Here is a 12,314-nt window from a genome sequence, read left to right as displayed (position 1 = left end):
TGATCTCACTTGCCCTCAACTGTCCATTGGCTGGCAGGAGTTGTGTTACATATCCGGACTGGAATCTCCTCAGCTCTGTCTCCCAGTGACTCTGATCTCAATATCTGTGTTTAGCAGCTTAGCAGGTTTGAACCTGACACCCTCTCAAAAATGCAGGAGTGTGTAGCTAAATAGTTAAGGCTGCACATTCACGCTGATGTTAAATTAGCCATTGACAGCGTAATGATATGCTGTTGTTGCTGCAGATTGGGACGCTGCACACTGCATTCAGTCATGATGGTCATCTCTCATTACACTTAGATATGCGTGTGTGTGTGTGAAGACCAAATAAATGATAACATAAGGACAGCGACAATCAGTGTGGGGAAAATTTGTGCATGCACGTAAAGAGTGAGCATGAACTATAATTCCAGTCTGAGGGTCGCTGTAGTTCTCTCCAAAACTGTTCCAAACGGCAAATGTGTCTTCTCTTTGGTGTTCATATGTACTAAAAAGAATAGCATAATCACTAATTGGTTATTTCTACCTCGTATTAATAATCTCAGATCTCTTTTTACGTCTAGTTTCAATATAATTTACAGAGGCATAGTTTATAATCTGCACAAGATATGTTTCATAGGAAATCTTATAAAACATTGATTTACATTTAAATTTAGTTCGATATGGAAATGGAAATGCAAGTCAACCACATGAAAACTTGCTTTCCCATAATCCTTCTTTCTCTTTTCCCGGTGCACTACACAGCCTCAGATGAGCATGATTAACCCTGCTTCTCTCAGACTGTGCTTTTCAGCTACATGCTCCTTCGTCCGCATTGTTTAGCCATCGCAATAATACTGCTGTGACGGACTCCTGGGTGGGGGTTTTTGTTGTTGTTGTTATTGTTGCTGTTGTTTTTTTACTTCAATAAGTCTCCAGTTACAATACCGCTGACTGTCAGGTTTTGCTTCAGTTATTTCAGCAGAACAAACTCCTGCCAGGATAAAACACTATAACAAACATCTGGGATCAGTATGGATTTGTACGATGGCCTGATATTCTATATCAACGGAGTTGCAAAGGCATAATAGATACAAAATAAAAAAGGTTGAAGTTTAAGATGTTTGCAAATATCCCATGAAGCCATTTCGAGCTATTGTCGATGATTCATAAAAAACTAATATAATAATGAAATCCACCTTATTGGCAGTCTAGCCAGCCCTCAGTATGCAGACCTGGGTGACCAGAGAGGGACGACAACAGGCCTGTGGAGACTCATCTCAAGTCGACACCTGACAGCAGAGTCACATCAAATCACATCACATCACACATCAGATTTTATTGTTAGAATGTCTCTTTTGCCGCTATTTCATTTGCTTCCCTGCGACTGAAAATTCTAAGCCTTCCAATAAAAGAAGATGGTTTGCGCAACTCTTAGTTAAGTGTATATTATATAATCAGCAGATACAAAAGATAAACAATAAATAAATTGAAAATTTGTATGTTATATATATTATTTGATACAATGTTTTTGCCACAAGCCCAGGTTACCAAGGAGGGTTGTGTTGGAGGGCCTGGAAAAGTTCCCCCAGGGACAAGTGACCTTATAAGGCTTTGCCCTGCCTGCACACCCACTGCAGTCAGTTGCTGTGTAGCAGCTGAGCGATCAGTCAAGCAGCTCATATAACTGTCACATAGACACATGCAAAAGAACACACACAAACAGAGCTAGTTTTTAGAATTTGTTGGGCTCTCCCTCTCAATGCTTTTTTTTTTTTTTTATACTTGGATACTGCACCTTTTGTGGAGTATCCATGATCCAGCAACACTAAGTTGTAAAAGCACATAAGTTGAAGGAGCACACTACCGCCTTTTGTTTTACTCTAGCACTCTCATTCACAAGACCAGTGGGTTCGTAGAAGGACTGAATAAATGAAGACAACAACAACAAAGATAGCGACTCAAAGTTCAGTATCAGGCAATTGAAAAAAATTTATTCACAGCAGAGAAAGGCAGGGCACACACCAAGGACCAGAGAGTTCAGGATCTGTGAGCTTCCATTTGAAGAAAAGTTAACTGTCTGATTTGATGTATAGTTTCTTAGTTCTGACCCTGATTGTACATGAAATACCTATACCACAAATTAAGCGCAATGTATCCATGAAATGTCAAAACCGAACAGACTCTTTCTGCAGCAGAAGAACAACTACTGCAATATTTTGTCGGCCTGTGTGGTGCTGTAGCATGCTGGTAACTGTATGGAATATAATGTCAGTGTGCCCCTGCTGTTACCTGCTGTTAAGCGTTAAAGAAGACAGTCCTGAATATCTCCATGTCCTGGATATAAACTACTACTGCCCATTGGATGCTGTTATTAACCTGTGTTTTATGAGTTAGCTCTGTTCTTGTTATCTGTGGGGCCTCGGCCATTGGCCAACTGTTGCACCATTATTTCAGTGTGGACCAGAGCAGTTCTAAAAAAAAAAACGAAGACAATAGGAAGCTGTTGTGAAATTTACTGACTAATGCTGTTGAATTCATCTTCACAGTAGGACTTAGCTTAACTCAACAAAAAACATCAATGTGTTGCCAGAAGTCACCTAGAAGCCTTTTCTGCACTGTAACACAATGATTTATCAGACTGCAGTGCCCTCTGTTGGCAAGATTAATACAGTATATTCATATTTAAAACATCAGAGACCAAGTTCGAGAGAGTCTGGGTGATAAAAGAGGTGACCTGTCGCCCATCCACATCTCAGCATTTTGGACAGCAGTTCCCCTGAGAGTGTGTGGATGATTACAAAAGATTTTTTTCTCACGTGGCTTTGATTTCTTTACTATGGAGAGAAAGGATGCGGGTGGAGGCAGTGTGGTGCTTTGGGCAAAGTTCTGCCGGGAAACCTTGGGTCCTGCATTTATGTGGCTGACACATAGCATCAACTTTCCTTTGTTGCAGACTAAGTACATCCTCTCATGGAAACAGTATATCGTCTAAAGGCAGAGGCCTCTTACAGGAAATGCTCCCTGTCAAACTGCATGAATCAAGAGTATAAAATAGGATTTTGCACTTTTAAATAAAATTAGAAAAAGTAAAGAATATAAGGGTATGTTTTTGTTTTTTTGATTCAGCCAGTAAATGAGAGCACCGTCAGGCTGGTGACATGCAAGGTGGTAAGAAAACATATAAAGTAAATAAAAAAACACCTTGATCCAAAAATATCAAAACAGTAACAGGGAAAGTAGCTTAGTAGATCACATTTTGGTGCTCCTTCCAATGGCAAAAACGTCACCGCTCCTCCTTCCCTGTGTTGGAGATGGACTTGAAGCTCTTCTCTTCCTTCCCCCTTCAAATTTTCCCCTGCCTTCCATCTTCTCCGCACCTGTCTGCTGCTGGCTCTGCGTATTATCCTGCTCCTCCCCCGTGGTGATGGTGACAGCCACTTCCTGCTTGGTGATTTCACTCTGAGGAGCCCCAGGGCTGTCAGAGTAGCCTTCTGTGTAGGTGGCAGCGGAGGAAGACGAGGTGGGGTCTACAGGGTCAGCCGGTGTTGGGAAAGCATTGAAAGTGGTGAAACCAATGAGGATAACCACCAGTGAGACCAGGTAAAGTGCAGAGAACTGAGGGTAAAAAGAGGGAGGAAGAATACATGTTAAACTACTTTATATACTTCTCGCACTTTGGTCAAATGAGTAGCAGCCTATTTATGCGAGAAGCAACTATATCATTGCTTGGATCATCATTTGATTAATTTCAGTTCAAAATTCTTTTAAATATGAGTAAAATATGCGGCCATATGGTCAGCCACTGATTTCTAACTGTGTCTGTTGTTCCGTGATGTGCAGGTAGACAGTGGTGGACGTGGTCAGCTCTGACTGGGGGATCCCAAGGCGCTCCCAGGCCAGTGTGGAGATATAAACTCCCCACCTGGTCCTCGGCCTGCCCCGTGGCCTCCCCCCAGCTGGACATGCCAGGAACACCTCCCTTGGGAGGCATCCGCGAACCACCTCAAATGGCTCCTTTCCATGCAAAGGAGCAGCGGCTCTACTCCAAGTCCCTCCCGGATGGCTGAACTTCTCACCCTATCTCTAAGGGAGACTCCAGCCACCCTCCTGAGGAAACCCATTTCAGCTACTTGTTCCCGCGATCTCGTTCTTTCAGTCATGACCCATCGCTCATGACCATAGGTGAGGGTAGGAACAAAGACTAACCAGTTGATAGAGAGATTTGCCTTCTGGCTCAGCTCCTTCTTCTTCACAACAGTGCGGTAGAGCAAATGCAGCACCGCCCCTCCTGCTCCAATTCTCCGGCCAATCTCCATCTTACCCTCACGTGTGAACCAGACCCCGAGATACTTCAACTCCTTCACTTGGGGTAAGGACTCATTTCCTACCCGTATGCATGCCACCGGTTTCCTGCTGAGAACCATGGCCTCTGATTTAGAGGTGCTGATCCTCATCCCAGCCGCTTCACACTTGGCTGCAAATTTGTCCAGTGAGCACTGGAGGTCACAGACTGATGGAGCCAATAGGACCACATCATCCGCAAAAAGCGGGGATGTAACCCTCAGCTCCCCGGACAGGATTGGTGACAAATTGCAGCCCTAGAAGAGGCCAACCCCCACCTGAAACAAGTCTGACTTATTGTTGAGAACCGGGACACAACTCTCACTTTGGGAATACAGAGATTGGATGGCCCTCAGCAGAGACCCCCTCACCCCATACTCCCGCAGCACCTCCCACAACATATCCCGGGGAACATTATCCAAGTCCACAAAACACATGTAGACTGGATAGGCATACTCCCAGGCCCCTTCCAGGATACATGTGAGAGTAAAGATCTGGTCCATTGTTCCACGACCAGGACGGAATCTGCATTGCTCCTCTTCAATCTGAGGTTCGACAGTCAGCCGGACCCTCCTTTCCAGCACCTTGGAGTAGCCTTTCCCAGGGAGGCTGAGGAGTGTGATGCCCCGGTAATTGGCACACATTCTCTGGTCCCCTTTTTTAAACAAGGGAACCACCACCCTGGTCTGCCGGTGTTTTGGTACTGTTCCAGACTTCCACGCAATATTGAAAAAGCGTGTCAACCACGACAGCCCCTCAACACTTAGAGCCTTCAACATTTCTGGACGGCTTTGCCACTGTGGAGTTGTTCAACTACCTCAGTGACCTCCTCCCGGGAGATCGACAGTGATCCTCCATCATTCTCCAGCTCTGCCTTCACCCCAGAGGATGTGCAAGTTGGATTCAGGAGTTCCTCAAAGTGCTTCTTCCACATTCCGACTACCTCCTCAGTTGAGGTCAACAGTGACCCTTACCATAAATGGCTTGGATGTTCCCCCGCTTTTCCCCTCCTGAGATGCCCGAATCTCCCGAGATGAGATTTGGCATCTCGGTTTATGAGTTTTGATTTCATAATTCGTGTGTGAAAACACATGACATTAAAGTTACACTTTAACCCTAATTATGATTCATTAATGCTGCTGGGTCACTGTAACATTCAGCAGGTTGCTATGACCCAGATATAAAACATGATGAGGCATACTAAGTGTGTATGCTGAAGAAAGGGTTTGGGTTACTACAGACTCTGCGACATACTGTAGTTTGTCTGTATGGTGCTGTGGGGGACAACAAGGGGCATCAAAATATACACACATAATACTTCACAGCAGACATGTATTCAGTGCTTTTGTGTGTGTGCGCACTCACGTTGTACTGAAAGAGGAAGACCCCACAGAAAAGGCTGAAGAGGTCAGCGGTCAGCAGGGAGAGGTTGACCGAAGTGGCGCTGCTCAGCTGTATCACTATGGACATACAGCTGTACAGAGTGTACATACACAAAGCAAAGGCAGCAAACAGAACACCTGAGGAGAGAAAAGACCACAGAGTTTCATAGTATAGTAACATTGTAAGAACAAAGTTTCAAGTTTGTAGACTTACACATTGTTTTCATTTTACATCTTTTAACTATGATTATAAACCGGAAATATTAACTCAGACCACCTCATAAAAGCATGAACACTTTTTTGTGATATTTGAGAGGCAATTTAGGTGTTTCCATGGTAAAGGAAGCGCACCTAGTGAGGCTGGAGATTTTTAGTGCAGCACACAGTCTCAAAAAAGTCTGTTTCTCAAATGAAAGCGCTTGTTTGCACAAACCCAATGAAAGTGTACGAAAATGTGCTAAATAGTTTTGTGCTGAGCTGAAGTATGGTGAGCTTTTCTTTGCTGTTGATGAAAAACAAAACAAAAAGACAATAGCAAAAAAAAAAAAAAAAAACAGCTAAACCAAAGAAAAAAATTCCAACAGATTTTGGCATTGGGCCATCTTTGATCTATTACCCATCATCAAGTTCAACTTGTTTTTTTGTGCTGAAGTCCGAAAACAATGCCAGAGCAGTGTAAGTTCTGATTGGTGGTCCTCATTTTTAGACAGGGGAACAACCTCTCCAGGCAGCTCTACTCCTGGAAAGGAGACTGACAGGAGGAGTGGCAAGAAGGAGCTGGTCTCACTGTTCATAAAGAAATGGACAAACCCCATATTCTACACCACAAGGACTCAACTGTTTTAAACAAATTTGACCACCACTCTGGCTTCCTCCCTCACTTCCTGCTTATCTGGAATAAAACTTTCTCAAACTTGAAAGCTGAACAGTGAAATAACTGAAATCCTCCTCATTGGCACTGAATCCACACTATCCGAGAGCTGACATCATCTCCCTCACAACTGACAAGGCCTCAGTTTCCCCCTCCCCTCCGGTTAGGGGTGTGTATGTCATCCCCCACAGCACAGTATCATTCCGATCCCACATTTATAACACTACCCCGTCTGCATTCTCCCATTTAGGAAACATTAATCCACTCCAGCCCTCCCTCACCCCGATACTACCTCCAGCCTCCCTCAGCCTCCATCTTCATATCCACACTAAAATGCACCTGTTTAAAATTGTCTACTCACTGTAACTGCAACAACACTATCTACTGCTTCTTTTATTTTATGTTGATTTTATCTATTAACATCTTCTGATTGTTGAATGCACAGTGTCCTGAAAGGTGCTTTTAAATATCATTTATTATTATTATTATTATTATTATTATTATTATTGTTGTTGTTGTTGTTATTGCTGTTGTTGTTATTATATAGATATTATTATATGCTGGGTGATCATGACAGTTTGACCAGCCAGTCTACGTGTTTTGTAAACACAGACGGATGGATGGATATTTTTCTATTTGATCTATCATGATATAAAACACAGTATCCATTAACGCAACTAAGGTATTTGCTGTGTCAGAAAAATGAACCACCAGAGTTGAAGAATGTGTTTTATCTGTGCGAGATGTGTACTGACCAACTTGCCAGCTCCACTGAATAGCAGCAATTTCCTCACGTTCCAGTAAAACCCTGCATAATGAAGAAAACAGAGCAAAAAATGAAACACTGTGCCAAATGAAACAGGTTCACACAAAGAGCCAAACACACTTACATCTGAATGGCGCTGATGATTGTACCAAACAAGCCAATCATGCCCAGGAACTCCACTCTGGTTAGGTTCTTCACTGTGTACTCCTGACACACATTAGACACCGCATACAGCGTGGCACTGAGCAGCACCAAAGCATCGCCTAGCAAGATGTTTGAAGCTGAGCAAGGAGGAGAAATCATCATCATTAGTGTGGTCAAGCATTGTCACAATAACACAATAACGAGCCAAATAATGTTACAATATTGGCTTGCTTTTAGATTTTACACAAAATTCATCAAAATGTATATCTTTAACAAGACTAATTTCCCTTCAGGGCCATTTATGTTTGATGGTTTGATTATAAAGTGCTTGTTGTTGATTTAACATAATAGGACGGTTAACTCAAAGCAGGGATTCACCTGCATTTGTGCCACCATTCCATTTGACAGCAATGTAGGCCTTGATCACAGATTTATAGCCTTAACAGTTTATAACCGCAGGCATTCATGCTCAGTGGGTGAGTTAGCCATTAAAGAAGGCTCTTACTGGATCCCTGGTCACGTCCAGCCAGCAGGTCAGCCCCCACCATGGCCCCTACCCCAAGGAGGCAGATGCAGACTGCTACATAGTGGAATGGCCTGTATCGTGCATTCAAAATCCACCAAGACAGGATCATTAGGACTGGAACCACAAAGCAGTCCAGCAGCTACAGATAGGAATACAGCCAGAGAGACATTTAAGCATACACACAAATATAATAAAATATTCATTCTAAAACAAAACAGTTGAGCCAAAGGCCTACAGTTTGTCTGAAACTTGTGGCATCATATTAAAAATTTATAAAACAAGAAAACATGCCAGTCCCGAAATTCTGTTAAGATTTTCATGACAGATAAATGTTTGACATTTATGACCTTATTTATGTAAGTTAAATTTTCAGTGTGCTGGAAGAGTGGCTATATATGAATATCCTGAAATTGGTACCCAAACAGGATATGGAACAGAGAGAGATTGGTAAACATTTTCATGGGTTTATAAGTTGGCCTTTTTTTTTAACAACTCCAGAAAAAATTTGGTCCAGACCTGCTCTATAGTAAAGTGCCTTGATGTAACCCTGTTATGATATATATATATATATATAAATTTGATTTGATATGTCGAATTCAATCTACTTATTAAGGTTTTATGCATTTTCATGGAAATTTTAACCTGGGCCTTATTTTCTCATGTTTTTGCTTGTAAATGATTGATGAGGACAAGATCTTTTTAATTCATCAACCATTGCGCAAGAAAAGTATAGGTCTACCTGAAGTCATGCAACAGCAGGGGCTTTGTCTTATTAAAACTACTTGTTTTTTCCACTAACATGCACGGACACAGGGTCAAGTTGGCTGCGTCTCAGTTTGATAAATACAGGCCCTTTTGTCAAACACAGTCTGTACCCACCTGTATACTTGTGATGGTGGTGTACTGGTATGCTTTCACCACAGCGTAGTTGGCTTCGACATCCACCAGCCCAAGAAGAAGATACTTCCACCCTCGACTCTTTAGAATCTGTAAAATATTGCCATCCCCTACGTTTTAAAGGGGAACACCCCTGAACTTCAGTATTGACATATGTTTGTTTTGCCACCAAGTCTGAGGATAGCTCTGTTGATTCACTGCTCAGTTTACTGTAACTGGTTAGGCACAGAGAGTGCCTGCTCACTGTAGTGACTACTTAGAAATAACATGTAATGCAGTAACATTTTCTGATGCGTAACAATGGCTCCTACATTGCGTTAAATGTTTTATCTCATGTGCTGCCACTCTGAGTGGTGGGTTTACCTGTTCTGCAGAGCATGATGGTGTAGGTAGCACACAGCAGCGCGTAGTTCAAGAAGCTCTGCAGCATGGGTGTGTTCACATGGAACTTTGTGGCCAGGTACTGGGAGGCAACGGCTGTCCCGCAAATGAGCCCAGCTAGGCCCTGGCCCATAGTCAATGTCTTGGCCAGCTGCCTGGGGGTCATCAAAAAGTCACATGGCACATTTATTTTTCCATGTTACCCCCATCAAGTGTTTGTGGGAAAATATTGGTGGTGTCCAGGATCTTGTTTTGGAAAAAGGAATTCTTTTTGTATCCACATTGATGCCATTCTACTGTCTGTGCCATAACTATATCAAATATGAAAACACTAATCTATAGCTGGCATCTGCCCTATGTTGGTGAAAGAGGTAAAACACAGTGTTCAGCATAATCTATCTTGCTGATTGCTCAGTACAAAAACAAAAACTCACTAGACTGTAGGTTCCTCTACATAAATACCGATTCTACTGTGTGAAAATACTCCATAACAGGTAACCTGAGACACAGTTTGTCAAAACCCTGTGCTTTAGCTCTCTCTTATCAGATTTACAGTCAAAGCAGACAAATCACATTCAGCTGTGTTACCTCTGCTTTACTCAGGTTATACTGAAATAATCCATCAAAGACCAGTGATCTACATATACATTCCTCTCACCACCCCTGTCCACTCACCAAGTAAAAACCTTCTTGGGGTTGAATTCCCTGATCCTTGCCATGAGTCCAGTGCCATGGTTCGTGTAGCTAATGTCCCTGGATGTATCATAGCACATTTTAGTGGCCATGTTGCCCCAACAACTGATGGAAGGATAGCGGCTGAGGCTTAACACTTACAAGCTTTTATTCCCATGGCCTTCAGGGTGTTAATGCTGAATGATTAACGGACTCAAAGGGCAAAGATTACTCTCTCACTTATCTGTGTGTGTGGGTGTGTGTGTGTGTGTGAGAGAGAGAGAGAGAGAGAGAGAGAGAGTGAGAGTATATTTAATGGGTTGAAACCAGACAGCAATGCTTAAAGATAAGAGCTGATGATGATATAAAGATGGGCCCTTGATGGGCATCTTGGTTGTTCTCATTGTCTTTTGTCACCTGATAATGAGATCTTGACTCATAGTGGAGGGAAAGTGTTCCATCATTGTTTTGCAGCCAATGAAAATTTTCTGCCATCACCTCTCAGATTAATTTAATCTGGTGACTCTGAAAAGACCTGACCCCTGAATTGGAACCACTGGATTAAACTACCAACTGTAAGTGGCATCACACTGATACTGTGCATCAGTCACAGTGAGACATTTACTGCAATCTTACCTTTTGCTAATTTGAGTGCATTGGTCTGATATGGAACATTTTTGCAGGTGACAGTATGAATACTTCACTTTTGAAATGCCCTTTGGTTATTATGCAACTTCGAATTGCCACTCACAAAATATGGTTATTTTTGTTCCAGTTACTTATTTATAGTTTATAGTTAAAGTAGTTCACATGTTCACAAGAAACATGCCAAAAATGACTTGTCATAGCACACGAGTGCAGTTGAATATAATAAAATGCAATAAAACTAGGCTGCTTGTGAAATGATAACTGGTTCTCTTCTACTCAACACCACTGGGTTAAATAGTAACCTAGAGTTATATAGTCACTACAGATACATCGACAATAGCTTCAAGTAGAAATAATAATAAAACTGTAAAAAATAATATTAATGCATGAATTTAGTGTTTTGTAAAAAGCTATCACTAGGTCCTCTACGACCATCATGAGTGGGTCTTGATATTTTGAGTTTTCAGCTGTTGGGTTACTCAAATCTGATGTACTTGTTCTTTTTGCAATCACTTTATAATTTAACTTCTACAAATCTGAAATGGAAATTTACATAGGAAGTGGCATATTTTTACCCCACTACCTCTATCACATGGGCATTTGTAATGAGTTACCAATTAAGATTTTTCGGTCCAAAACAGAGATCACATGTCAACATCTAGAGCCTCAGACGATGATATACTGCGGAGCTCAGAGACGCCCAGCAACTTGAACAACTCCAGCAGAACACGGCTAATCGTTTCAGGCAGATCAACAAAACTGCACTAGTTTGGCTGCTACCCAGACTCCTGTGGCCGTTAACCATGTACGAGATCTCGCTAAACCCTGTCGACTGGAAAGGCTAGTGAACGCTTGTGTGAGCAAAAGGCTCGGACTTCCCAAATGCCTTAGCAGCGTTGGACTCTGCAGCAATGGAGCCCTGTCACTGCAAATTTCTAGCCTGGTTGAAGAGTTCAAATATGCCAAGGTAAGGCTGGACATGTCCCTCACCGAGTCCTGGAGTGAGAGGTGCCACTCTTACTCTAGTGACAGGGAAGAAGTGGACCCCAGACACAGCTGTGTGACAGGCCAAATCTGCTCTCTTCCATTGTGACACGTCCAACAAGGCAGAGGAAGCCTTGGCCTTGGCCTTGGAAAGGTAACGCCTTTGGAAAGGTAAGGCATCTGCAACTGAACATCGAGCCATGGTGGTAGAGAAGGTTTGCCAGAGAGAGGACAAGTCATTCGTTCTGGCTGAAGAGGAATGACACCATCTAGGCTGCTAAGATGAACAACTAACACCCAGGCTTGATCAACCTGAGGTGGGCCTCCCTCAGCGGAGCGTGTCTTGTGATAAATGGCTGAAACACCCTGTGACACAGATATGGAATACACCGATCAAGAACTCCCCAATTAGAAGTGGTTTGCAACATCTAGTCCTTTCAACCAAACTTTAAATCAAACATCATAAATCAAAATTCATTTTCATTCATCAAAAATCATACTAGTCTTTATTATATGAGGTTATTTCATGTTGGTAGATGTTTTATTCATTTATATTTGTTATTAGAATGAAAATAATCATTAACTATTCCATAAGATCTATTTGCTTCCACCCTAAACATGAGAACTAAACTACACCACTAAAATTCAACGTTTAGATTCATCAACTTGTAATAATAATCCAATGGCAACGGATTATATATATGCATTGCTTAATATGTT

The 12,314-nt window shown here is 42.2% G+C and overlaps 1 protein-coding gene across 1 annotated transcript; it reads right to left on the bottom strand.

Moving 5' to 3' along the window:
• Window positions 1–3,231: 3,231 nt before the first annotated feature.
• LOC115053050 (solute carrier family 35 member F2-like) lies at window positions 3,232–10,075 on the bottom strand. The gene is made up of 8 exons (XM_029517612.1): window positions 9,966–10,075; window positions 9,273–9,445; window positions 8,892–9,019; window positions 7,992–8,151; window positions 7,467–7,623; window positions 7,332–7,384; window positions 5,689–5,843; window positions 3,232–3,597 (listed from the first exon to the last, which is right to left on the bottom strand). The coding sequence occupies exons 1-8, from the start codon at window positions 10,073–10,075 to the stop codon at window positions 3,232–3,234; spliced, it is 1,302 nt and encodes a 433-aa protein (XP_029373472.1).
• Between the last annotated feature and the right edge of the window lie 2,239 nt (window positions 10,076–12,314).

Source organism: Echeneis naucrates, chromosome 13 (assembly GCF_900963305.1).
Source record: "Echeneis naucrates chromosome 13, fEcheNa1.1, whole genome shotgun sequence".
NCBI classification, from domain to species: Eukaryota; Metazoa; Chordata; class Actinopteri; order Carangiformes; family Echeneidae; genus Echeneis; species Echeneis naucrates.
Note: the sequence above shows the minus strand (reverse complement) of the source record. Positions and strands in the feature narration are given on the sequence as shown.

Bases quoted from the DNA above. Each gene is read 5' to 3' on its own strand.
- LOC115053050 (XM_029517612.1), bottom strand. From the start codon at position 10,075: ATGGCCACTAAAATGTGCTATGATACATCCAGGGACATTAGCTACACG. The intron at 9,446-9,965 runs GTGAGTGGACAG...GATGACCCCCAG, and splicing joins CCCAAGAAGGTTTTTACTTG to GCAGCTGGCCAAGACATTGA. The intron at 8,152-8,891 runs GTGGGTACAGAC...TCCTATCTGTAG, and splicing joins CCACCATCACAAGTATACAG to CTGCTGGACTGCTTTGTGGT.